Source organism: Eubalaena glacialis, chromosome 15 (genome assembly GCF_028564815.1).
Source record: "Eubalaena glacialis isolate mEubGla1 chromosome 15, mEubGla1.1.hap2.+ XY, whole genome shotgun sequence".
Classification (NCBI taxonomy): domain Eukaryota; kingdom Metazoa; phylum Chordata; class Mammalia; order Artiodactyla; family Balaenidae; genus Eubalaena; species Eubalaena glacialis.
The window spans coordinates 57644239-57672175 of NC_083730.1; the positions used below are offsets into that span (position 1 = coordinate 57644239).

General features: G+C 37.3%; 1 protein-coding gene across 2 annotated transcripts in view; it reads right to left on the reverse strand.

The window, feature by feature from the left end:
- Nucleotides 1–1138: 1138 nt before the first annotated feature.
- The window catches only part of METTL4 (methyltransferase 4, N6-adenosine), a 34204-nt gene continuing 7405 nt past the window's right edge, over nt 1139–27937 (reverse strand). For both annotated transcript variants that reach the window (XM_061169838.1, XM_061169839.1), the window contains exons 4-9: nt 23487–23856; nt 21260–21329; nt 10118–10292; nt 7655–7761; nt 7179–7270; nt 1139–1392 (exon numbers count right to left, since the gene is read on the reverse strand). In XM_061169838.1, the coding sequence (XP_061025821.1) occupies nt 1247–1392; nt 7179–7270; nt 7655–7761; nt 10118–10292; nt 21260–21329; nt 23487–23856 (960 nt within the window). In that variant the 3' untranslated portion in view covers nt 1139–1246. The remainder of the gene's footprint in view (nt 1393–7178; nt 7271–7654; nt 7762–10117; nt 10293–21259; nt 21330–23486; nt 23857–27937) is intronic.

Consider the following 27937-nt stretch of genomic DNA (forward strand, 5'->3'; position numbering starts at 1 on the left):
TTCTCATTGTGGTGGCTTCTCTTGTTGCGGAGCACTGGCTCTAGGCGATCGGGCTTCAGTAGTTGTGGCACACAGGCTCAGTAGTTGCAGCTCATGGGCTCTAGAATGCAGGCTCAGTAGTTGTGGCACATGGGCTTAGTTGCTCCACAGCATGTGGGATCTTCCCGGACCAGGGCTCGAACCCATGTCCCCTGCATTGGCAGGCGGATTCTTAACCACTGCACCACCAGGGAAGTCCCATGTTTGTGTTTTCTACAGTTTTTTCCTTGTAGTTGATTTCTAATCTCATAGTGGTGTGGTTGGAAAAGATGCTTGATATGATTTCAATTTTCTTAAATTTACCAAGGTTTGCTTTGTGGCCCAGCATGTGATCTATCCTGGAGAATGTTCCATGCGTGCTTGAGAAGAATGTGTATTCTGCTGGTTTTGGATGGAATGTTCTATAAGTATCAATTAAGTCCAAGCAGTGTTTACTTTCTGACATTATTAAGAATTTATTTTTCTTCTAGAAAAACAAGCAAAACTAAAAATTGAAAAGTGACCCTGAATGAAATTTAAAACCCTCCAAAAAATGTTTCATGAACTCAGTACAATGATGCAGTACTTAGCAGGTCTTTGAATACATTTTCCAGAATGTAGCAGTATACTAGACGTTCTAAATTCAGGTTGTACAGGGGTCAGGTAGACAATATAAGTGAGTGGCATGGGACAAGGGTTACTGTGGTAAACTGGAGAGTACATGGCCCTTCCCAAATGAGCTGCCACCACTGGGTCCCATAGACTGATGCCAGGAAAGAACACAGGCCGCAGTGTAGCCAGAGTTTCTGATGTTTAAAGAAAGGCAGAAATATGGACTTATTATGTGAAATTTCCTGATTTTTTAGAATGATGGCTCCAATTTTTTTTACAACACCATATGGGCCAAACAAAACACACCCATACATAGAATTGTGACTTCAGGTCCACAGTGCATGCTTTCTGAACTTTTTCAGTAACAAAGTCTTGCCATCATTCTAACTGCTTACCTCTTTATTCGTAGAGCCCAGAATAATGTGAAATACTAGTGCAACTGAAGTAAAATTCATCTCAAAATTATATGACAGCTAGTCACTTCTAATCATTTTGCTGAAAAACCAAGTCCTGTTTACATCTCTAAGCATATTGGTTGGTAATAAAAAGGAAAAATCTATTAGAATGAAGGGAGAAGGAGGAAAAACTGAAGAAAAACACAATTTTAAGAACATAGTCAACTTTTAGACTCCAGGGCAACAAAATAATCCACATGTTGAAATTTGAGAACTTCATTGCCCCAACTAGTCCAACCTGGCTGTAAATTTCGAGCAAACAATTCCAAACATTCCCCCTCTGGCTTGATATAGTCTTTTAGAACCTCTGTCCAGAAAAAAAAAGAGAAAACAACACAAAAATTATTATTAAGGAAGGAATCAATTTCCTTTAGCAGTAAAGAGTAGAAAAGCAGGGATGTTTCCTTAAAAAAAAAAAAAGGCAAGTTAATTTCAAGGATTTCATCACAGGCTTTACTATTTATAGTTAGAAAGTAATTTGAAATAAACACCCTTGAGATTGGGAACAATACCATCAGAACTTTCAATAGTCCTGATTTATCAGTTTTCATTTGTAGATAAGAAATGAGGATTTTAACACCCACACCAGTGACTTTTCAGTCTTCCAATAATGCTGACATAGCTCCTGAGTACTAACTTAATTTATTTTTTAATAAATGTAATCCATGCATGAAAAAAAGTCTATAGGAACAATACAAAGACAACCCACTTTAAAAACTAAGATAAAACATAAGTCTCTGCAAAAACATACTTTAGTGTAAGAGTTGGAAACACAGAGAAATATTCAGAACATATATCTAACAAATAACTCTACCTCCTCAGCTATAACTTGGTAGTACTGAGAACACTCCTTCACTTCCAAATTACAGATCTTTCTTTACCTCAAATTTCACCATATTATTTCCACAGTTAAGTATTCCTTATTCAATGTATTCATAACTACTGAAAATTATATTTTGTTAGGAAAATGACATCTCATCTATACCTTGGCTAAATAGCTGTGATCTACACTAACAGAAAAAAAGAGAATACCGTAGAAGCTTTTCTTTAAAGCACATGCTCATTTGAATGACAAATATTTAAATCAATTTAACCTTGATCACATTGCTGCTTAGCTATATTTTTTTCATATATGTATATTCTACGACAGGAACTGAGTATGAAAATAACGATTCAGGGATGAAAAGTCACTGGAACTGGCAAAATATAGTTCTTAATTGCTATATAAGATTGAGCTTGGAAGAAACCCATCAAATTCCCTTTAGCAATGATAAGGCTTCCTTAGAAATACTTGATATAGGTTAGATGTAAAAGATAATATATTTTAAAATGTATATTTCATGTTCTTCAGATGCTCTCACAGCAAAATAATTGTTTATTTGTCTGAAAGCACTGGTCCTGATTATCAAAAATCAAAGAATTTAAAGTATTCATTGTCTATAACTCACTCAAATCTGGGCTTTGATAGCTTCTAGGTGATGCTTACATGAGACTTCTAGTCCTTTCATAAGTATATAATTAAATGCTATTAAACTTGAGTGAGAAAAATTACCCCAGAGTCTTAGAACAATAAACTTTTGTATCACTTTTCCATTTTTGCCCCATGAATTCAATGCCTTACTGGCCTCAATTCACTTTTAATGTGGTCTAAGGTTATACTGAAGGCAAGGTTTTGTTTTCTTGTTTCTGCTTGTTCAGTTCTTTGGTACAAAGATGTTAGCAACTCTATTTTGGAATTTTAAACTGGAGTTAAACTGGAATCAGCCAGTCAATAATGTTTACTATTTCTGAGGGACTTCCCTGGTGGTCCAGTGGGTAAGACTCTGTGCTCCCAATGCAGGGAGCCCAGGTTTGATCCCTGGTCGGGGAACTAAACCCTGCATGCATGCCGCAACTAAGAAGCCTGCATGCCACAACTAAGACCTGGCACAGCCTAGATAAATAAATAAATAAATAATTTTTAAAAAAATGTTTACTATTTCTGAGCACCCATTATAAGTGCTATGGGACTTAACAAAAGAAATAGATATCCATGTCTTCTAAGAGTTCACAAGCTAATAGAAAAAGATGGCCAGGTACTTGGAGTGGAAAAATACATAAAACCTAAACCCATTTATCACCTTCTACTTTATCAATGGAACACATTTCTGCATGGCTTTTTTCCTTTCTAGTTGAGAAACACAGAAAATCAAGGAGTAATGTTTTTGTAATGTTAACCACATATGTTTAATTTCAAAACAAAGCAAAAGAAATAGAGGCAAATTAATGGAAATATTTTATTCTTACTAATTTTAAATATCAATTTAAAAGAAAATGCAAGATCTTAAAAGTTCTCATCACAGGAAAAAAATTTTGTAACTATGTATAGGCTTATTGTGATCAGTGAATATGTATATATTTCTTGAATCATTATGTTGTACACCTGAAACTAATACAATGTTATATGTCAATTATCTCAATTTTAAAAAAACAAATTCAAATGTATAAATTTAAATATGAGTATGACATATATATAAATAATTATATAACATCTGGCATTAGTAGAACATACTTGTAACCAATGGAGAGGAAGTAATTCATACATAGCCCGTCATTCCCCTTCTGCTTGGGAGCAAAGGGCATGGCTGGGGGAAAAGTGGCTCAAACGTCAGTGCATAGAATCTCATCAAACTATATTTAACTGTTCAGATACAAATTGTTGCGAGTAAAGTAGTAAAAAGGAGTAGAAATTCCTCTAAGGTACAATATGAAAAACAAAATTTTCATTCAAATACTTTTATTTCATGATTTTCCTACCTTCAATCTTTAAACTTAAAATATTATACATTTATGTTAGGTTATAAGCCATAGCTATTGTTGGCTTATGTTTCAGTCTATAGGAAGAAATTTCAAAACTTAAAAAGAGTAAATGTCTCATTTTGAAACAGAATATGCTTCCAATTTGGTGTTTTTTACATTTTGCAGTAGAAATAACAAATTAAAACTTTTTAAAAGAAAAAAAAACTTGGTGTTTCTAGAAGCAAAAGAGAGAACATTTCATTTTGTGAATTGGCATAAAGCAGTTTAAGAACATTTACATGTAAAAGTTCTAAGCATTATATAGAGAACATGTATTATCCCAAATCCTAGGGTTATGATTCAGAGTAAAATACTATTCTATTTATTTTTATTTATTTATTTTTTAACATCTTTATTGGAGTATAATTGCTTTACAACGTTGTGTTAGTTTCTGCTGTATCACAAAGTGAATCAGCTACATGTATACATATATCTTAATATCCCCTCCCTCTTGCACCTCCCTCCCACCCTCCCTATCCCACCCCTCTAGGCGGACACAAAGCACTGAGCTGATCTCTCTGTGCTATGCAGCTGCTTCCCACTAGCTAGCTATTTTACATTTGGTAGTGTATATATGTCCATGCCACTCTCTCACTTCAGAGTAAAATATACTGCAGAAATCTTAAGGTTGCTTTCTGATGGCTTTGTGTGGCTCTATATCCAAAATACAGGCACTTGCTATCCAGTAACATGAACTCAAAAATAAAGGATTATAAATACTTCTTGTCTACCAGTACTTAACCGAAACATAAGAATAACATATATTGAGTCACACAAAATTTTCCCCCCCCAAGATCTAACTTTTCTTTTTAAATATTCTCAATGCTAAAAATGTGTTTGTGCTGCTCTCTACTGGGAATACAGCAGAACTGCACTTCATAAGTACAGGCCGTAATATGTACTAATTTTTATTAGTATTAATAAAAGACTAATTTTAATCACTATTTTATAAAACCTTATATCTTAAGACTACTCTTTAAACATAATCTATGTAAAATGAATTAAGAAATAGTTTAACTATCATTTGGGAATGAAAGGTTTTTTGGGTCTGGCGCTTGGATTTTTAAAAGTAAAAAAATAAGCCCTAAGACAAACCCTAAATTAAGCTTTGGTACTCACCAAATGATAAAGAAAATTCAAATGAGAAGAATACAAATTAGATTTCCTCCAATGAGTATAACTGGTGGCAAACATAATTTTTTTCTCAAAGAACAGTACAGCTTCACTTTTCATTTAAGTCAAATGTTTAATGCATTAAAGAATCTATAACAGTCCAAAGTTCACAGGCAATTATTCACTGAGAATCCCTCTAAGTCAAAGAATGGATCAACAGGTAGACATCTGAACATTTCTCAAATGAATTAACACTAAAGACTCTCTGTATAAGCAATTTAAGATAACAGAAATCTTAAATGCTACCAATAAACATTCTCTTCGGAATCTGAATTCACCTTCCTATGTATCCTAGCTCATGAACTATCCCACATCCTGCAAAATCAGGTGATAAGCTGATAGCCTGTAGTCTTCCTGAGTGGCAGCTTGAAAGTTATGGTTTATTTAAGCCAGGACCACCAAATTAATAAAATATATATTTCTAAAGAAAAAATTTTAATAGTAAACTTTGAATGTCAAATTCAGTATCTCTCATATTCCTATCCCTATTACATTCCTATTTTTTAATTCTTTCACTTGAAAAATTTAGCATTTACTGATCTACTATATGCTACAGAATTTCAAATATAACCAATCCTCACAACTCTGAAAGATTAAATATCATTATTCGCCCTTCAAATGTCGACTTTGAGGTGAGGAAAATTATTAGAAAATTATTAGAGTAACTTGCTCAAGCAGCAGAACCAGGATTCAAACTCATGTTAGTCAATCTGAAAAGCTAAAGCTTTCCGTTATTCCTTGCTGCTTAGTTTCATTAAATGATGGACATTATACTAAAGCATTAAGACTAGTAAGAATTGCAGGCTGCAGCAATTATCTTTCCAATGGGTCAGAAAAGCAACACTACCTCAACATAAAACTGAGAGTGTCTACCAACTATCAAGGGAATTCTAACCATCTCTCTGACTGCTTTCTGCGCTCTTGGCTTTAGAGCCAGCAAGGGATAGAACCCCGACAGGACAATAAAGCACCTAGCAGAACTAGTCCTTACATGCACCATTAGTCTTCATTCTGCTGAGGGCAGTGATGGGATAACAACCCGGTTAGTAAGGGGAACCTAAAAAATGGCGATGAGGAAAGGCTGAGGTAATGTAAGACTAATCTGCACGGGTGCGCTGGGTGGTCACGCGGCTCCGTCTCCACTTCAACAGCGTTTTAACATAACAGACCCTTTCCAACCACCAACCACCCTCCAGACTCCTTTCCAGTTGCGACCTCCGGAACCAGGCAACACCGCTTTTGCGGTCAGCTCCTTAGTGCCACCCACGATGACCTCCCAGATTCGTGAGAATTATTCCACCCAAGTGGAGGGTGCAGTCACCCACCTGGTGGACCTGCATCCGCGGGCCTGCTACACCTACCTCTCTCTGGGCTTCTGCTCCGAGCGCCACAACGCGGCTCTGGAGGGCCAGGGCCCTGCCTCCTTCAGCGGGTTGGCCCAGCACCTCTCCAAGATGCAAAACCAGCGTGGCAGCAGCGCCCTCTTCCGGGACATGCCGAAGCCGCCCCAAGATGAGTGGGGCAAAGCCCTGGACGCCACAGAAGCTGCCATGGGCCTGGAGAAGAACCTGAACCAGGCCCTTTTGGATTTGCATGCCCTGGGTTCTGCCCACACAGACCATCTCTGTGCCTTCCTGTGGAGCCACCTCCTGGATGAGGAGGTGAGACTCAAGAAGATGGGTGACCACCTGACCAACCTCCGCAGGCTGGCCGGCCCCCAGCCAGGGCTGGGCAAGTACTTAGGACCAGTAGCCTTCGAGCCCAGCGGCCCTTGAGGGCCTGTCTCCACCTCCTGGTCTCAGGGTCTCTGCCTGAGCCTCTCCCTGCTGCCACTAGGCAGCTATGTAACCGCCTGGAGCCCTCTCCCAAGCTACGGACCAATTGGAAACAATAAAGCTTTCTGTAGCAAAAAAAAAAAATCTATTCTCTATTTCATAAATTCTGCTATATGATTTTAGAATATTAATTAAAATAACATATATCTGATTTAATTTCCAAATTTCTAGACTATTCAAATACTATCAATACATTCAACCCTTTTGTCAATTTCACAGACGTCGTAACTATTTTATAAAAACATACCAGCAAGAGGTGGCTTATGTGAGTGAAGCGTACAGGGCACACTGACAATTAACTTGTGATCTGGAATGGGGAGCTCTTTTACATCTGCATTCCTATTAAAACAGAACAACAACGTAAATTATATTTTAAAGGACAATTTTTTACATATAAGCCACAGTTGCCTTGATTTTTTTTCACCTTTCCAATAGTATCTGAATTTATAATAAATTTAAGAATAGAAATAATGGAAATCAACAACCTAAGTATTAAGAAATTTCAGATAGTTTCCTTTTCTACAATAATGACTCTTACACATTAGATAAAGCAAAAGATAATATAAAATTTCATGTGCCATACCATTCACACTTTTCTCATCTCGGCCATTTCCAGATTTTCAAAAATGTAAAAATTAACAAAAACTAATGATCACTGTGTTAAACTTTTAAAAGCCTTAAAATTAATACATTTATACAATTTTGAAAAATCACCTTTCCTACCTTAATGGTAAAGCAGCTTTTTCTCGAACTCTTCCCAGTATAAGACCTTCGTAAGGTTTTTTGTGTGGAGAATCTAATGGGAACACAAACTCTCCTGAACTGGTGATCTGATAAAAAGGAGTCAAAAACAAAAACAACCCATACATGTGTAAATATCCAGGAAAAGGATTGGGTTTTTTTTCCTACCACTATACAATTTCCACTAAAGAAAAAGAAGTATTAAACCTCAAGGCTACTGCAGTCCAATAAAAATATAATGTGGGCCACAAATTTAAGCCACACATGTAATTTAGATTTTCTAGTACCAACATTTAAAAAAGCAAAAAGAATGAGGCAAAATTAATTTTAATTGTATTTTAAGTTTTAAATAATTTTTAATTATTTTTAATTCAACCTAACATATCTAAAATATTACCATTTCAATATGTAATCAATTCAAAAAATTATTGAGGTATGTTATATTCTTTCTTTCATACTAAGTCTTTTAAATCCAAAACACTTATATTTTACATTTAGCACATCTCAATTTGGACTAGTCACATTTCAAGTGCTGAAGAGCTACATACTGCTAGTGACTACCATAATGGACAAGGCAGCTATGAAGGACTAAAAAATTTTAAATATCATTTTATCATCTTGCACACAAAAATCTCTATTTTTCATTAAAATTTATTATGGAAACCATGCCATCATTAATTCATTTATTTGTTCAAATAACATTTACCTATTACTGGCAATGTGACTAAGTCGATTACAATAAAGTATTTTCCTTTACTTATAGGAAACAATGTCATTAAATACTGTCAGAGCTAAAATTAATAATGAAAGAAGCTCAGGGATTGATGAGATAGACAATATGTGGTCCAATTTCTTGGCATTATAAATCCAGAAATTCGATCTTATCATTTCATCCTGGAGTAATCAGACTCCCAAAGACTCACTTTAGCTAATCAAACTCAAAACACAATTTATAATAATAATATCAATTCATTAATTAAGCATGGAAGAAAATATTTTCACTATCAGAATATTCATATCTATTCTCTGTGGAACCCTTTACGCTATGTCGAGGTACCTAAAAAACCAAATCAGTAAAGTCCTTTTATCACCTCTAGGGCCCATGAGAAACAGCATCTATTCCACACAGCACTGTATAAACACTGGCAAATTCTTATTCTTTGGACATCCTTTATACTCAATGCAGATTACTCCTTCTGATATAACAATATGTTCAATTACCTAATAAGTATTTCATAAAACATATTTTTGTTTTAAGCTATAGTCATATCATACCGTCTCATAGAACTGATTACTACCAGAAATGAACAGTGTTAGTTTTCATGTATTAACATTTTACTGGTTTTGATTTCAGAAGGTAACCTTTTCGTGACTTTGGCCCCAGTCTCTGATTATAAAAGAACTGCCATAATAGACAGAGTGGAATGGAGTTTTATATTCCTGTTATGGTCCTACAGCAAATCAACCAAAGCTAAGCCCAAAGCACAGCTGTAAAAGCAAAGACACAACTATAAGTGTTTGTTTGCCAAGTCTCACAAAATAGGTGCAAATAAATAATGTACACAGCTTTTAGAAGATATTCCAGTACACTACAAAGTACACAAAGCACATAAAAATAGAACCTGTGTCTAAATGAATATACAGTTATATAAATATTATATAAATGTTAAACATTCAACCCATAATAACCTGGTTTACCTTTTTTAAATTTAGGAGGGCTTTTGTGGAATTCACCTGGTAGACAATGTATCTTTAAAAGGATGTCCAATGCACTCTGAACTGATGCAAGCAAAGATATTAAAGATCATTCAACCAATACAAGAGTTGGAATCATTTCTTTCAAAAACAGGCACTGAGGACCTAAGTTAAGATTTAAAGTATAAAAGGTCCTTGCTTCTAGCATTTTCCCAACTCTTCCACGGTAGGTTTCTTTGCTATCTCCCTCTCATCCCCAGAAACATAAGAAAAAAAGAAAGAAAGAAGGAAGGAAGGGAGGGAGGGAGGGAGGAAGGAGAAGAAAAAAGAAAGAAGGACAGAAGTCACAAAGGGCAGCTGAAATTTTGGATGAGTAAAGAGGAAGAAGATGAACAGTAAGACAATTTCTATGTTTAGTGATGGACAAATCCCCCAAAGTTTTTGTTTGTTGTTTCTTAAACTACAGACATCAGAGCTTTTTAAAATGTCATCCTGATATCTCCGAGTGATTTCTGAAGGCCAGCAGTTTGGGATTCTACTACAAAAATATACAGAACAAATAGGTAAAAAGTCTTGAGAATAAGAAGACAAAGGTATTTAGCAGCAAAGTAAACATTTTAATTAGACCATGTTGAAGGAGTAGAGCAGTGACATGTTACGCATTAAAAAGTAGATGCTACCTTTATGTGACTCGTATGTCACACCTTATTAACAAATAAAGTTAACAAATACGTTAACTTCTAAACTTACTTTTACCCAGTGCCATTCAGCAACTATCTCCACAGACCAAGAAGGGTAAAGCTCTTCCTTAACAAAACGTAGGTGCTTCTGTCTATTCGTCACCCAAGTAACAACAAGACAGTTTGGAGCAGCCAGCTTAGGGATAGGTATCTGCTTTATTTGCAGTGGTGATAAATAACTATATCTAAAAATAAACAGAAAAAAATATTAGCAAAATTTGCTGCAAAAAGAAAAATAAGCAGGGAGAAGACCTGTATAACATTGACTCCACAAACACAAAGCTCCTATATTTATTTGTGCAACTAAATATGAAGCCACACTGACACCCAGTGGACACATTATTACACGCAAGTCAGAAATAATATTTTTAGTTTTTACTAATTTAAAATGATGAAGCCATATTTCTTTATCATTTCTAAATGTATTACATTTCAGTAATTTTACTAATATTTTCTATATGCTTTTCTAACGTTCAAAATTAAGCAAATATTATGGTTTGATAATCTGTACATTACAAAGGGACCCCATTAACAGTCTTGAAACTACTGTCTCAATATCCCACCAACATCTTCAATCTATCATCCTGTTTCTTTCATCCTTCCCAATCAGTTCTACTGGGCTCTCTGAAACTCTCATGCTTTCATTACAAAAAAAAATTCTACAGTCTTGCACCTCCTGGTCATTAGTAGTATGAAGTCTAGTTTCTCTTGCTAAAACACTACTTGCTCTACAATAACCCATTAAACCAATGTGGCCCTTTCTCCAGCACCCAACACACACAACAGAAAGAGGAGAGGTCAGTATTCTCCTAGCTCCCCTATTGCCAGTTCCAGGCTATCAGTCATCTACCTCTGTGTAAAATCCCCTTCTCTTTGAGAAGTACGCTATCTAGCCTCCAATGTTCCTTATCGAACCTATTACATCCTCATTCTCCATATTCAATGAGGATTTAAGTTCTGAGATCCTTCTACCTCACCAACATAAATCTTGCCAGTACCCTGGGCAATTTCAAAGCACAAGCTAAATAATGTACACACTCACCTATTCTTCCCCTAAATAAATACAGTTGCATTCACCCCACTTCAATAATCCATTCGAGGGGAGAAGTTAGGAAGATGGCGGAAGAGTAAGACGCGGAGATCACCTTCCTTCCCACAGATACATTAGAAATACATCTACACGTGGAACTGCTCCTACAGAACACCCACTGAACGCTGGCAGAAAACGTCAGACCTCCCAAAAGGCAAGAAACTCCCCACGTACTTGGGTAGGGCAAAAGAAAAAAGAAATAACAGAAACAAAAGAATAGGGACGGGACCTGCACCTGTGGGAGGGAGCCGTGAAGGAAGAAAGGTTTCCACACACTAGGAAGCCTCTTCGCGGGCAGAGACTGCGGGTGGCAGAGGGGGGAAGCTTCGGAGCCACGGAGGAGAGCACAGCCACAGGGGTGCGGAGGGCAAAGCGGAGAGACTCCCGCACAGAGGCTCGGCGCTGAGCAGCACTCACCAGCCCGAGAGGCTTGTCTGCTCACCCGCCGGGGCGGGCGGGGGCTGGGAGCTGAGGCTCCGGCTTCGGTCGGATGGCAGGGAGAGGACTGGGGTTGGCGGCGTGAACACAGCCTGAAGGGGTTAGCGCACCACAGCTGGCTGGGAGGGAGTCCGGGAAAAAGTCTGCAGCTGCCGAAGAGGCAAGAGACTTTTTCTTGCCTCTTTGTTTCGCGGCGCGCAAGGAGAGGGGATTCAGAGCGCCGCCTAAACGAGCTCCAGAGACGGGCGCGAGCCGCGGCGATCAGCGCAGACCACAGAGACGGCCATGACACGCTAAGGCTGCTGCTGCCGCCACCAAGAAGCCTGTGTGCGACCACAGGTCACTCTCCACACCGCCCCTCCCGGGAGCCGGTGCAGCCCGCCACAGCCAGGCTCCCGTGATCCGGGGACAACTTCCCCGCGAGAACTCACAGCGCGCCTCAGGCTGCTGCAACGTCACGCCGGCTTCTGCCGCCGCAGGCTCGCCCCGCCTCCTCCGTACCGCTCCCTCCCCCCGGCCTGACTGAGCCAGAGCCCCCGAAGCAGCTGCTCCTTTAACCCCGTTCTATCTGGGCGGGGAACAGACGCCCTCAGGCGACCTACATGCAGAGGCGGGTCCAAATCCAAAGCTGAACCCCGGGAGCTGTGCGAACAAAGAAGAGAAAGGGAAATCTCTCCCAGCAGCCTCAGAAGCAGCGGATTAAAACTCCACAAACAACTTGATGTACCTGCATCTGTTGAATACCTGAATAGACAACGAATCATCCCAAATTCAGGAGGTGGACTTTGGGAGCAGGATATATTAATTTTTCCCCTTTTCCTTTTTTTGTGAGTGTATATGTATATGCTTCTGGGTGAGATTTTGTCTGTATAGCTTTGCTTTATAATAGCTTTATTTTACTTCACTATATTTTATCCTCTTTCTTTCTTTCTTTCTATTTTTTCTCCCTTTTACTCTGAGCCGTGTGGATGAAAGGCTCTTGGTGCTCCAGCCAGGCATCAGGGCTGTGCCTCTGAGGTGGGAGAGCCAACTTCAGGACACTGGTCCACAAGAGACCTCCCAGCTCCACGTAATACCAAACGGCGAAAATCTCTCAGAGATCTCCATCTCAACATCAAGACCCAGCTTCACTCAACGACCAGCAAGCTCCAGTGCTGGACACCCTATGCCAAACAACTAGCAAAACAGGAACACAGCCCCATCCATTAGCAGAGAGGCTGCCTAAAATCATAATAAGGCCACAGACACCCCAAAACACACCACCAGACGTGGACCTGCCCACCAGAAAGACAAGATCCAGCCTCATCCACCAGAACACAGGCACTAGTTCCCTCCACCAGGAAGCCTACACAACCCACTGAACCAACCTTACCCACTGGAGACAGATACCAAAAACAACGGGAACTACGAACCTGCAGCCTGTGAAAAGGAGACCCCAAACACAGTAAGGTAAGCAAAATGAGAAGACAGAAAAACACACAGCAGATGAAGAAGCAGGGTCAAAACACACCAGACCTAACAAATGAAGAGGAAATAGGCAGTCTACCTGAAAAAGAATTCAGAATAATGATAGTAAGGATGATCCAAAATCTTGGAAATAGAATAGACAAAATGCAAGAAACATTTAACAAGGACGTAGAAGAACTAAAGAGGAACCAAGCAACGATGAAAAACACAATAAATGAAATTAAAAATACTCTAGAAGGGATCAATAGCAGAATAACTGAGGCAGAAGAACGGATAAGTGACCTGGAAGATAAAATGGTGGAAATAACTACTGCAGAGCAGGATAAAGAAAAAAGAATGAAAAGAACTGAGGACAGTCTCAGAGACCTCTGGGACAACATTAAACGCACCAACATTCGAATTATAGGGGTCCCAGAAGAAGAAGAGAAAAAGAAAGGGACTGAGAAAATATTTGAAGAGATTATAGTTGAAAACTTCCCTAATATGGGAAAGGAAATAGTTAATCAAGTCCTAGAAGCACAGAGAGTCCCATACAGGATAAATCCAAGGAGAAACACGCGAAGACACATATTAATCAAACTGTCAAAAATTAAATATAAAGAAAACATATTAAAAGCAGCAAGGGAAAAACAACAAATAACACACAAGGGAATCCCCATAAGGTTAACAGCTGATCTTTCAGCAGAAACTCTGCAAGCCAGAATGGAGTGGCAGGATATACTTAAAGTGATGAAGGAGAAAAACCTACAACCAAGATTAATCTACCCAGCAAGGATCTCATTCAGATTTGATGGAGAAATTAAAACCTTTACAGACAAGCAAAAGCTGAGAGAGTTCAGCACCACCAAACCAGCTTTACAACAAATGCTAAAGGAACTTCTCTAGGCAAGAAACACAAGAGAAGGACAACACCTACAATAACAAACCCAAAACATTTAAGAAAATGGGAATAGGAACATACATATCGATAATTACCTTAAATGTAAATGGATTAATTGCTCCCACCAAAAGACACAGACTGGCTGAATGGATACAAAAACAAGACCCATATATATGCTGTCTACAAGAGACCCACTTCAGACCTAGAGACACATACAGACTGAAAGTGAGGGGATGGAAAAAGATATTCCATGCAAATGGAAATCAAAAGAAAGCTGGAGTAGCAATTCTCACATCAGACAAAATAGACTTTAAAATAAAGACTATTACAAGAGACAAAGAAGGACACTATATAATGATCAAGGGATCGAGCCAAGAGGAAGGTATAACAGTTGTAAATATTTATGCACCCAACATAGGAGCACCTCAATACATAAGGCAAATACTAACAGCCATAAAAGGGGAAATCGACAGCAACACAATCATAGTAGGGGACTTTAACACCCCACTTTCACCAATGGACAGATCATCCAAAACGAAAATAAATAAGGAAACACAAGCTTTAAATGATACATTAAACAAGATGGACTTAATTGATATTTATAGGACATTCCACCCAAAAACAACAGAATACACATTTTTCTCAAGTGATCATGGAACATTCTCCAGGATAGATCATATCTTGGGTCACAAATCAAGCCTTGGTAAATTTAAGAAAATTGAAATCGTATCAAGTATCTTTTCCGACCACAACGCTATGAGACTAGATATCAATTACAGGAAAAGATCTGTAAAAAATACAAACACATGGAGGCTACACAATACACTACTTAATAACGAAGTGATCACTGAAGAAATCAAAGAGGAAATCAAAAAATACCTAGAAACAAATGACAATGGAGACACGACAACCCAAAACCTATGGGACACAGCAAAAGCAGTGCTAAGAGGGAAGTTTATAGCAATACAAGCCTACCTCAAGAAACAGGAAACATCTCGAATAAACAACCTAACCTTGCACCTGAAGCAATTAGAGAAAGAAGAACAAAAAAACCCCAAAGCTAGCAGAAGGAAGGAAATCATAAAGATCAGATCAGAAATAAATGAAAAAGAAATGAAGGAAACAATAGCAAAAATCAATGAAACTAAAAGCTGGTTCTTTGAGAAGATAAACAAAATTGATAAACCATTAGCCAGACTCATCAAGAAAAAAAGGGAGAAGACTCAAATCAATAGAATTAGAAATGAAAAAGGAGAAGTAACCACTGACACTGCAGAAATACAAACGATCATGAGAGATTACTACAAGCAACTCTATGCCAATAAAATGGACAACCTGGAAGAAATGGACAGATTCTTAGAAATGCACAACCTGCCGAGACTGAACCAGGAAGAAATAGAAAATATGAACAGACCAATCACAAGCACTGAAATTGAAACTGTGATTAAAAATCTTCCAACACACTAAAGCCCAGGACCAGATGGCTTCACAGGTGAATTCTATCAAACATTTAGAGAAGAGCTAACACCTATCCTTCTCAAACTCTTCCAAAATATTGTAGAGGGAGGAACACTTCCCAACTCATTCTACGAGGCCACCATCACCCTAATACCAAAACCAGACAAAGATGTCACAAAGAAAGAAAACTACAGGCCAATATCACTGATGAACATAGATGCAAAAATCCTCAACAAAATACTAGCAAACAGAATCTAACAGCACATTAAAAGGATCATACACCATGATCAAGTGGGGTTTATTCCAGGAATGCAAGGATTCTTCAATATACGCAAATCAATCAACGTGATACACCATATTAACAAATTGAAGGAGAAAAACCATATGATCATCTCAATAGATGCAGAGAAAGCTTTCGACAAAATTCAACACCCATTTATGATAAAAGTCCTGCAGAAAGTAGGCATAGAGGGAACTTTCCTCAACATAATAAAGGCCATATATGACAAACCCACAGCCAACATTGTCCTCAATGGTGAAAAACTGAAACCATTTCCACTAAGATCAGGAACAAGACAAGGTTGCCCACTCTCACCACTATTATTCAACATAGTTTTGGAAGTGTTAGCCACAATAATCGGAGAAGAAAAAGAAATAAAAGGAATCCAAATCGGAAAAGAAGAAGTAAAGCTCTCACTGTTTGCAGATGACATGATACTATACATAGAGAATCCTAAAGATGCTACCAGAAAACTACTAGAGCTAATCAATGAATTTGGTAAAGTAGCAGGATACAAAATTAATGCACAGAAATCTCTTGCATTTCTATACACTAGTGACGAAAAATCTGAAAGTGAAATTAAGAAAACACTCCTGTTTACCATTGCAACAAAAAGAATAAAATATCTAGGAATAAACCTACCTAAGGAGACAAAAGACCTGTATGCAGAAAATTATAAGACACTGATGAAAGAAATTAAAGATGATACAAATAGATGGAGAGATATACCATGTTCTTGGATTGGAAGAATCAACATTGTGAAAATGACTCTACTACCCAAAGCAATCTACAGATTCAATGCAATCCCTATCAAACTACCACTGGCATTTTTCACAGAACTAGAACAAAAAAATTCACAATTTGTATGGAAACACAAAAGACCCCGAATAGCCAAAGCAATCTTGAGAACGAAAAATGGAGCTGGAGGAATCAGGCTCCCTGACTTCAGACTATACTACAAAGCTACAGTAATCAAGACAGTTTGGTACTGGCACAAAAACAGAAATATAGATCAATGGAACAGGATAGAAAGCCCAGAGATAAGCCCACGCACATATGGTCACCTTATCTTTGATAAAGGAGGCAAGCATATACAGTGGAGAAAAGACAGCCTCTTCAATAAGTGGTGCTGGGAAAATTGGACAGGTACATGTAAAAGTATGAAATTAGAACACTCCCTGACACCATACACAAAAATAAACTCAAAATGGATTAAAGACCTAAGTGTAAGGCCAGACACTATCAAACTCTTAGAGGAAAACATAGGCAGAACACTCTATGACATAAATCACAGCAGGATCCTTTTTGACCCAGCTCCTAGAGAAATGGAAATAAAAACACAAATAAACAAATGGGACCTAATGAAACTTAAAAGCTTTTGCACAGCAAAGGAAACCATAAACAAGATGAAAAGACAACCCTCAGAATGGGAGAAAATATTTGCAGATGAAGCAACTGACAAAGGATTAATCTCCAAGATTTACAAGCAGCTCATGCAGCTCAATAACAAAAAAACAAAGAACCCAATCCAAAAATGGGCAGAAGACCTAAATAGACATTTCTCCAAAGAAGATATACAGATTGCCAACAGACACATGAAAGAATGCTCAACATCATTAATCATTAGAGAAATGCAAATCAAAACTACAATGAGATATCATCTCACACCGGTCAGATTGGCCATCATCAAAAAATCTAGAAACAATAAATGCTGGAGAGGGTGTGGAGGAAAGGGAACACTCTTGCACTGTTAGTGGGAATGTAAATTGATACAGCCACTATGGAGAACAGTATGGAGGTTCCTTAAAAAACTACAAATAGAACTACCATACGACCCAGCAATCCCACTACTGGGCATATACCCTGAGAAAACCATAGTTCAAAAAGAGTCATGTACCAAAATGTTCATTGCAGCTCTATTTACAATGGCCAGGACATGGAAGCAACCTAAGTGTCCATCATCGGATGAATGGATAAAGAAGATGTGGCACATATATACAATGGAATATTACTCAGCCATAAAAAGAAATGAAATGGAGGTATTTGTAATGAGGTGGATGGAGTTAGAGTCTGTCATACAGAGTGAAGTAAGTCAGAAAGAGAAAAACAAATACAGTATGCTAACACATATATATGGAATCTAAGGGGAAAAAAAAAAAAAAAAGGCCATGAAGAACCTAGTGGCAAGACGGGAATAAAGACACAGACCTACTAGAGAATGGACTTGAGGATATGGGGAGGGGGAAGGGTGAGATGTGACAGGGTGAGAGAGTATCATGGACATATATACACTACCAAATGTAAAATAGATAGCTAGTGGGAAGCAGCCGCATAGCACAGGGAGATCAGCTCGGTGCTTTGTGACCACCTAGAGGGGTGGGATGGGGAGGGTGGGAGGGAGGGAGATGCAAGAGGGAAGAGATATGGGAACATATGTGTATGTATAACTGATTCACTTTGTTATAAAGCAGAAACTAACACACCATTGTAAAGCAATTATACTTCAATAAAGATGTTTAAAAAAAATAATAATAATAATAATCCATTCGAGTGGCCAAAACCTGGACCTTGGCATCACTCAAACTTGCTCCATTTCTGAAACCATATACACTGACACTGATCTCTGGCCATTACTTTTTTTTTTTTTTCATCTTTATTGGAGTATAATTGCTTTATAATGTTCTGTTAGTTTCTGCTGTACAACAAAGTGAATCAGCTATATGTATACATATATCCCCATATCCCCTCCCTCTTGAGCCTCCCTCCCATCCTCCTTATCCCACCCCTCTAGGTCGTCACAAAGCATCGAGCTGATCTCCCTGTGCTATGCAGCTGCTTCCCACTAGCTATCTATTTTACATTTGGTAGTGTATGTGTATGTCAATGCTACTCTCTCACTTCATCCCAGCTTCCCCTTCCCCCCCACCCCCGTGTCCTCAAGTCCATTCTCTATGCTGCGTCTTTATTCCTGCCCTGCCACTAGGTTCATCAGTACCGTTTTTCTAGATTCCATATACATGCATTAGCATACAGTATTTGTTTTTCTCTTTCTGACTTACTTCACTCTGTTTGACAGACTCTAGGTCCATCCACCTCATTACAAATAACTCAATTTTGTTCCTTTTTATGGCTGAGTAATATTCCATTGTATATATGTACCATATCTTCTTTATCCATTCATCTGTCGATGGACATTTCAGTTGCTTCCATGTCCTGGCAATTGTAAATAGTGCTGCAGTGAACATTGTGGTACATGTATCTTTTTGAATTAGGGTTTTCTCAGGGTATATGCCCAGTAGTGAGATTGCTGGGTCATACGGCAGTTCTATTTTTAGTTTTTTAAGGAACCTCCATACTGTTCTCCATAGTGGCTGTACCAATTTACATTCCCACCAACAGTGCAGGAGGGTTCCCTTTTCTCCACACCCTCTCCAGCATTTATTGTTTCTAGATTTTCTGATGATTGGCCATTACCTCTTCTCCGTCACCAATTCTTTGACTTTATCAAAGCATTCAGTCAGTGCCCCATTCCTCCACTTTACTGAGTCTATCAGTTTCTTCCTGCCCACACTTTCTCCTCTTCCTCACATACTACCAACCACCAATCACTTCACTGCCTTCTCACTAGCACCCTTAACTCCAATCTCCCCTTTACTCCTTCACCCCATAACTCTTGCAAACCTCCAATCTTAAATTCAATTCAATTTCAACACAATTCAATTCAACTTCTTCATATGGAAAAAATCAGGTGGAGAAAAATGCTAAACTGAAGAATTGGCTCAATTAAGTCCATTCTCAGGTTCTCAAAACTATTCATCAATTCTTTTACTTATCCTTGGTCAACTACTACAAACCTTCATCTCTTTTCAAGTCTCTTGCCCAAACTCACTCTTGGCAGATGAAGTTAACTCATGTATCAATTAAAAAAAAAAAAGCCATCAGATTGCTTCAACTACGTAACCCTCTCCCGCCTGGTTATACGCTTTCACTTACCCATTGCTATACATTTCCTCTTAAAGGATAGCATGGCTTCATATATTTAAAGCTTATCCCTCCAGCTGTGTTCTCTTATTCCCATCTTCTAGTCTATTAGTGATGCTATTTACTCCCCTCCTTCTGTATTTTCAACCTCTCTAGTAGTTCCTTACCATCAGCCTATAAATATGCTTATACTATACACTTTTACTTTCTTTTTTTTTGGTTAGTTTTTCTATATACTATATACTTTTAAAGGAAAAAAGAGGAGAGAAGACTTGGGTGGGGGGAGGGTGGAGAAGAGGGAGAAAGAAAAGAAGAGAAGAAAAAATAACAGAAAAGAAAAAAGGGAGAAATACCCTCAGTTAGGTCTCCTGTCTACAGCTAAGCTAAGGACTGGCCTATGCAGATAATGCATAGTAATCTCCTTTTCTTAGCAGCCTTAATTCCATTTGGAATTTTAATTCCCCTTTTCCATGTAACCTAACATATTCACAAGTTCCAGGGATTAGGACAAGGACATGGAGGTGGGTGTGGGGGCAGGGGGGACAATAGTATTCTATCTACCACAGATGCTAAAAACTGGTTAACAAGATATTTACATATATCACAGTATCTCCCTATATGACTAATAAAAGAAAAATAGAAAATTAAAAAGGAAAATTAATTACCTATTTTGATAATTACATTATGATTATATAAGAAAATATTAATATCTTTGTTTTCAAGAAATACAGAATAAAATATTCCAGAGTAACTTACTTCTTCCTAAATAATTTATTCTCAAACAGTTCAGAAAAAAATTATATATACATAGATATCTACACACATGCACAAATACACACATATAGAGAATAGCTACAGGAATTCTTTGTATGATCCTTGAAACTTTAAGAGAAAAAAGTCCAATTATTGGTACAGCTCATAAACAAAAAGCATAAGAAAACAAGATAATTGTGGAGAAGAAATTTCATATGAAGTTTAAGTCAAGGTAATAGGAACTGTTCAGTCTAGAAAATCAAAGAGTGAGAGGAAATACAACTGAAGACATTCACTAGAACTAGAGGGAAAAATTTAGTTTTTTAAAAAGCTATTAAAAGGAAATGTCATCTTACTAACTAATTGAACTTATCACTCTAAAAGGTTACATAAACTAAATGGTGGCATAAATAAAAACAAATTTCAGAATGAAGTAGACCAATTCATTCATAGCAGTATTAAGGAATACTATATTTTGGCACATATTTCTAAACTTTAGAATTTGATATCAAAGAAGGCAAAAATGTTGCCTTTTGGTGTTATAGAAACATCCCTGAACTGGACAGTGAGTAACCTTAATCATTAATAAATATATTACTTTTAACATTCTTACCCTACACCTACATATAGTTCTAGTTCAAGAGAATTATCTATTTAAGGGAATTAAAACCTTAAAACGGAAGTGTTTTAGTAGTTTCAGACAATCTATTATCATAAAGTAATGCTTTTAGCATATGTAACTAGAATGTACAAAGGACAATAGCTTTGAGAAAGCATATCTAATAGATAAATTATTTATACTTACCTGTTACTTCTTTTAACTGATTTGTTCTGCCATGGTGGATCTATCACAATTACATCATATGTTTTCTTACCTGAAAACAAAGAGACAATTTCAGAAAATATCTTCTATATGCATCACTTTAAAAACTAAACATGTTCTGAGACTTCCCTGGCGGTACAGTGGTTGGGACTCTGCACTTCCACTAAAGGGGGAATGGGTTCCATCCTTAGTTGGGGAACTAAGATCCCACATGCCACATGGCCAAAAGAAAAAAAAAAAAAAACTAAACATGTTCTTCAACAATGAAGTGCATTCACTACAGACACAAATATACTGGAATGCAAGAAAAGGATTTGTGGCATTTATTCAAATAATTTACCTAAAAAAATTAAGAGATTCCCCTTATAATTTAGTACCTCTTGGATTTCAACATAATTTCACCTATTGCAGAGACTTCCTAAAAATAACTACAGCTCCCTTACCTAGACATCAATGATTTATAAATGTCCTATAAGTCTTGGTAGCCATATTAACATGGTCCTTTCAAGCCTAGATAGGGTAGGTGTGGTTTTTTTACTTTTGTTTTTCAACTTTTTACATGAAATAAAACTTGCCTTTTAACTGATATACTGACTACAACAAAATGTCCCCAATTGTCTACTAGTGTCCTTTTCTCTGGACCAGGATCACACATTGCATTCAGTTCCCATGTCTCCTAAATTTCCTCCAATCTGGAAAAGTTCCTCCGTCTTTCTTTGTCTTTTATGACCTTGATACTTTTGAAGACTACTGGCTAGTCATTTTATAAAATGTCCCTCAAGTTTGGGTTTGGTATTTCCTCGTGATTAAATTTAGGTTCTTTATTTTTGGCAAGAGTACCACCACGCCCTTATCAGAGCAACATTATCAGGAAACACAGTGTCAAAATGTCTCATTATTAGTGATACTACCTTTGATCATTTGGTTAAAATGCTGTCAGCCAGGTTTCTCTAGTTTTACTTTTGTAATTAATAAGTATTTTGCAGGGAGATATTTTAAGACTGTGCAAATATCCTGCATCTCATCTTTTCATCCACTATTTTGACACCCAAATACTATGATATGTGCCAAATGGAAATTTTCTAGTTACATCATTCTACCTACATTTATTAATTGGAGTTTTACTGCGAGGAAGAGCTGTCCCTTTTCCTTTTATAAACAGAGGTATGTTTTTGTAAATGTACAATCTCATAAGTGATCAAAAGAATGCAAATTAAAATAAGGAAGTGATGGTTTTTAAACTATTAGAGTAACAAAGATCAAAAAGAATGGGGAAAAAAATGTTCAAATATAGCATGATTTTCTCATTAATTTGTTATCTTGTCATTTACCCTGAAGAATTTATGACACTGTGACATGAATAACCAATCATTTATAAGACGGTTTGAAAGTAATTAAAAGAAGCTTTTCATTAATAAGCTATGTTATGTTAATAATGTAAAATTTTGCTAAAAAATGTCCAAATAACATTAAATAGCAGATTAAATTCAATTTGATCAATACACCTCTCATCTACATCATCCCTTAGAATATTATAATAGTTATAATTTGTTAGAAATATATAAATCACTGAGCTAAGCTCATGATGCAGATTATCTCATCTAATCCCCAAAATTACCCTTGGAAGTAGGTATTATCATATCCATTTTATAGACTAGGAATCTGAGGCTCAGTTTTGTGAAGTGCCTAAAGACTCATAGTTAGGCTTTAGAATCTAAATTCAAATTCAGGTGTATATGACTCTGGACTTAAATATCTAAATTTTTAACTTTATACAGGAAAATATTTTGAGAAACTTTAGACAATAAACTTGAACAGTAGCTTAAAATGTAACCTAAAGGCTAGGAATGGTTTGGGAATTAACATTCATATATGAAGTGTTTCTACTTTGCTATGAATAAAAGCTAAATAAAGTTATTTGGTCAACCCCAACTGTACCCTGAATTCATAAGTACAGAACAGTAACTATGTTTACTCTCTTGGGGACTAGTTAAGTTTTTGACCCTTTGTTTGTAATAAGAATTTTTTTAATTTTTAAGACAGAAATAAGCACTTTAAAATTGAATTTAAAAGGAAAAATACACTGAGAAAATTAAGTGTTTACCCTATCACAAAATGCTGGTGCTCATTCAACATTCAGACTTGTTCTTGACTTCTGAGGCCACAAAAAAATTATCTTTTTCTAATAATAAACATAATAATTACTTACAGTTCAGAAGCAGGTGTATACAAGAAATGTCAGACAAAAGAAAACTGCTTTTTGGTGGCAGCAGGTATTTCTGTCCCATTAAAGTAATCATTTTTGTAAAGCTAGAGTTGTTATCAACAATCCGTGAAAATAAATACTGCTCTGTAACAGATATATCATCTTCCATCAATTGTAATGTCTGAAGTTCCATTTCATTCAGAGAAGGCAAATGCTTTGCCATTTCACATAATTCTGACAAATTGCAGGTATCAAGTGGTAAGGTAACGGGCTCACTATACTTGTCCCGTTTTTCATAAAGTGGATGAAGAAAGCCACTTTTGAGACCTTCTTGGATTAACTGTGAAGATCCATCCAAAATCAGCCCCCTGATCTGTAAGAGAATTTTTTTTAAGTACATTAAAAGGTCACTGACATTAAAACAATTTTCTAAATAATAAAGTTCCTACTATGCTTTGAATACTTCAATTCTTGGATTAAAATCAACATTCTTAATGCTTACAGGAAAATAACTTTATACTACAAAAGAAGTTAGAAAGTGTGAATATACCTTTGAAATGCTATTTCTTAACTGTGGAATGAAACAAATCTCATAAACTCACTGAAAATTAACTAACCAAACAATATATTGAATACGTAGAAAATGTATCCTTAAAACTTTATAAGATAAATTTGATAATGTTTCTAAAAGAAAGTGGAATTTCTAATTTATAAAAAGAATTAAGGGAATTCCCTGGCAGTCCAGTGGTTAGGTCTCCACGCTTTCACTGCCAAGGGCACGGGTTCAATCCCTGGTTGGGGAACTAAGATCCCGCAAGCTGCGCAGTGTGGCCAAAAAAAAAAAAGAATTCAGTTTAAATCACATTTAATCTTAAATTTTTCTAGTAACTTAATTTTTTACATATTTATTTATTTATTTACTTACTTATTTGGCTGCACCGGGTCTTAGTTGCAGCACGCAGGATCTTCATTGCAGCATGCGAGATCTTTAGTTGCAGCATGTGGGATCTAGTTCCCTGACCAGGGATTGAACCCAGGCCCCCTGCATTGGGAGCATGGAGTCTTAGACACTGGACCACCAGGGAAGTCCCCCTAGTAATTTAATTTTAAAATAAATATACCTTTGATTTTATAAAATATAGCTTGAATTGTAAAAAAAAAAAAAAGAAAAAAATTAACTCTATAAAATGAATATATAAACAAAGGTTTTCAATAATACAAACAAAATAATTATAAAATTAAAAGCCAAGTTCTGCTTCTGGACAAGATGGAGTACCTTTAATCTGAAATTACTTTTAAAAAATTATTTTTAAAAAACGGTTTTCAGACCTTGGATGGATGTCAAGCAGTGTAGAACAGTAGTCCCTAAAAAAGGAGAAACCAGCTGCTCCAGCTTACTGCCTTGAGAAAGTTTCTAGGTAGCAGTACAGGAAAGAGACCCATTCAGAGTCCAACAGTCTCTCTGAGTTAAGGAGATAGAGCTGGGAGTCTGGAAAGGCCAAGGCAGCTAGAGTTTGTAGGGCAGGATACCAGAGAGGAGAGAGCTGCACGGACAGAGAGCTGTTGAGAGCTGCAGAGGGTCAAGTCTCCAGCTGAGTAGTGATCAGCACATGTATGTGATGAAATACCCAAGGTCAGGGAAAGAACCAGATAAAATGATCAGAGGGAGAAATCCCCAGAGTTCACACAGGGCTTGTGCAGCCCATTTTTAAAGATTAGGAAAAAAAAGTAGAAAGGGGTATTAAGGCACTCATTATAACCATATTCATATGTTCAAAAATGTAAAGAAAAAAATGAACCTGTTAAGAAGAGATAGGGAAACTATAAGAAAAGACCAAATTGAGTGTCTAGAGATTAAAAACTACAATGCACAAGTGAAAAATACACTACATTGGAATTACAGCAGATTAGACACTGAAGAAGAAAAGGTTAATGCACTTGAAAACAATGAAATAAAAGCGCCCAAAATGAAGGCGACAGAAAAAATATTTGAGGAGATAACAGCCAAAAATTTCTAAATTTGCTGAAGACTATGTATTCACAGATCCAAGAAGATCAACAAATGGAGGAGGAGGAGGAAGACGAGGAGGAGAAAACTACATTAAGGAACATCACAATTAAATTGCTGAAAACGCTCAAAGCAGCCAGAGACTTCCACTTCCAACCAAGATGGAGTAACAGGGACAACAGCTTTCAAGACACTGGACATCAGGCAACAAAGGAGAGTGAAAGAAATCATATGACTGCCCCAGCTAACTGCCTGGAGATTTTCCAAGCCACAGGAAGAATCTGGGCAGAGTCTAGAAGAAATCCAGAGTTGAGGAGACAGAGCTGAGAATATGGGGAGGCCAAGACAGAGTACACAGGAGAGTATCAGAGAGGAAAGAGCTGTACAGAGAGAACTCTGTAGATCTGCAGGTAGTCACACTGGAGAAATTCCCCTAAATACTGATCACTCCAAGTGTGTGGGGGAACTATCCAAGGCCAAGAAAAGAACCACCCATGAGGACTAAAAGAAACAGTGTCTTGAGCTCTCACAGGGCCAAGAATAGTACCTGTTTCCAACACTCAGACCAGAAAACATCATGATTCACAGGGCAATTGGAGGACATTTCACCATGGGTCTCTCTGTGTGAGCAGAGGCACTGATAGCTTTTGTTCCAGAATAAATTTTCAAGGTGTTGGTTTGTAACCTCAAGAGCTTCCCAGGTGAAATCTGAAACTGGCCCCCGTACACAGAGGGCAAGGAGAGACCAAAGAAAAGACGCAGACCACTCTAGATGGGAAGACGGCAGGTTTAACAACAAGAGAACTTACAAACGAGGCTTGTCTTGGGAGGCTGCAAGACAAGTAGATCTCTGTACCTGTCACCCAGAATCCTAAAAGCTTATATAGAGTTCTTAACTGGGTTCAGTCACATACACAGTCCAGATCGTCTCAACAACAGCTTACTCTCTCAAGGCTATGTCCTTGAAAACAGCTCCCACTGTGGGAACGGTGGGCAGATTGTACAGTCCAAAGACAAAGGAGGGGTGAGGAGCCTCCAAGTGTCCAGGTCAACCAGTGGTCATATCCTCTCGATCAGTTCCTCCAACACAAGGATATTCATACAGCATGGAAGACGGAGATCATGTCTCCCTCCAAGCCAGAAGGCAGATCTGTTTGCTGTCCAGGTTAATAAAGGCTGACTCTGGGACAAAAAGTTGGACAGGTTTGTTTGCAACCCATTTTAAAAAACTGGGGTTCCCTAACCTTGGGGTTCTTTAGCTATGAACCAAATCTACTGCATGCAGAGCATACACCGAGGCTCCTTGGCATCGTCCCCATGCAGTACAAGGGAAGTCTGTGAACAAAAAGCAAATGCTTCCTGCTATGCAGGGAGCAATAAACTCCTTATTTTAATAAAATCTTAGGTCTAAATCTACTTTAATAAAATCTGAGATCTAAACTTGCTAACTTGTTAGTTTCCAAATAGAGTAAAATCTCAGACAGTTCATCCCAGTTCTTGACAGGGGTATTGGGTAGATAACAGATTTCGTGTCAGTAAAAAGGAATAATCAGCCTTAGTCTAAAAACATCATTCTAAACTCACCTAAGAAAAATCTACCCAGCAATTGATAGACCAATTAAACCAAAAATCTCTAAAGACGAAGTTCTGAACAACACTACCAACTTAACCTGATATTCATAGAACACTGCATCCAACAACTATAGAATACATATTCAAAAATACATTAAAAATAGCACACAATACAGTCACAAAGATAATTCATATGCTGGACTATAAAGCAAGGCTCAATAAACTTAAAAGGATTGAAATCATCAGAGTATATTCTTATACCCCAACGGATTTAAGTTAGAAATCAATAACAAGAAGATATCAAGATAAACCCCAAATATCTGGGAATGAAACAGCAGACTTCTAAATAATTCATATAGGTCAAAGATAAAATCACAGAGGAAATTAGAAAATATTTTGAAGTGAATGAAAGTGAAAATACAAAATATCAAAATATGTGGAATGCAACTAAAGCAATGATTCAAGGCAAACTTATAGCTTTAAGTGCTTATATTAAAAAAAATCTAAATTCACTGACAAAACCTTCCACTTTAAGAACGCAGAAAAACAGCAAAGTAAACCAAAAGGAAGAAAATAATAGAGAACAAATATCAACAAAATAGAAAATAGATAGACAGTAAAGAAAATTAACTAAGTTAAAAGCTGGTTCTTTGAATATACTTGACATCAATTCATGTGTCTGATAAGGGATTGATATCCAGAATATAAAAGAACTCCTAGGAATTCCCTGGCGGTCCAGTGGTTAGGACTCCTGGCTTTCGCTGCCAAGGGGGCAGGTTCAATCCCTGGTCAGGGAACTAAGATCCCAAAGGCCGTGCAGCATGGCCAAAAAAAAGAACAAAACTCCTAAAACTCAATAACAACAAAAACCCAA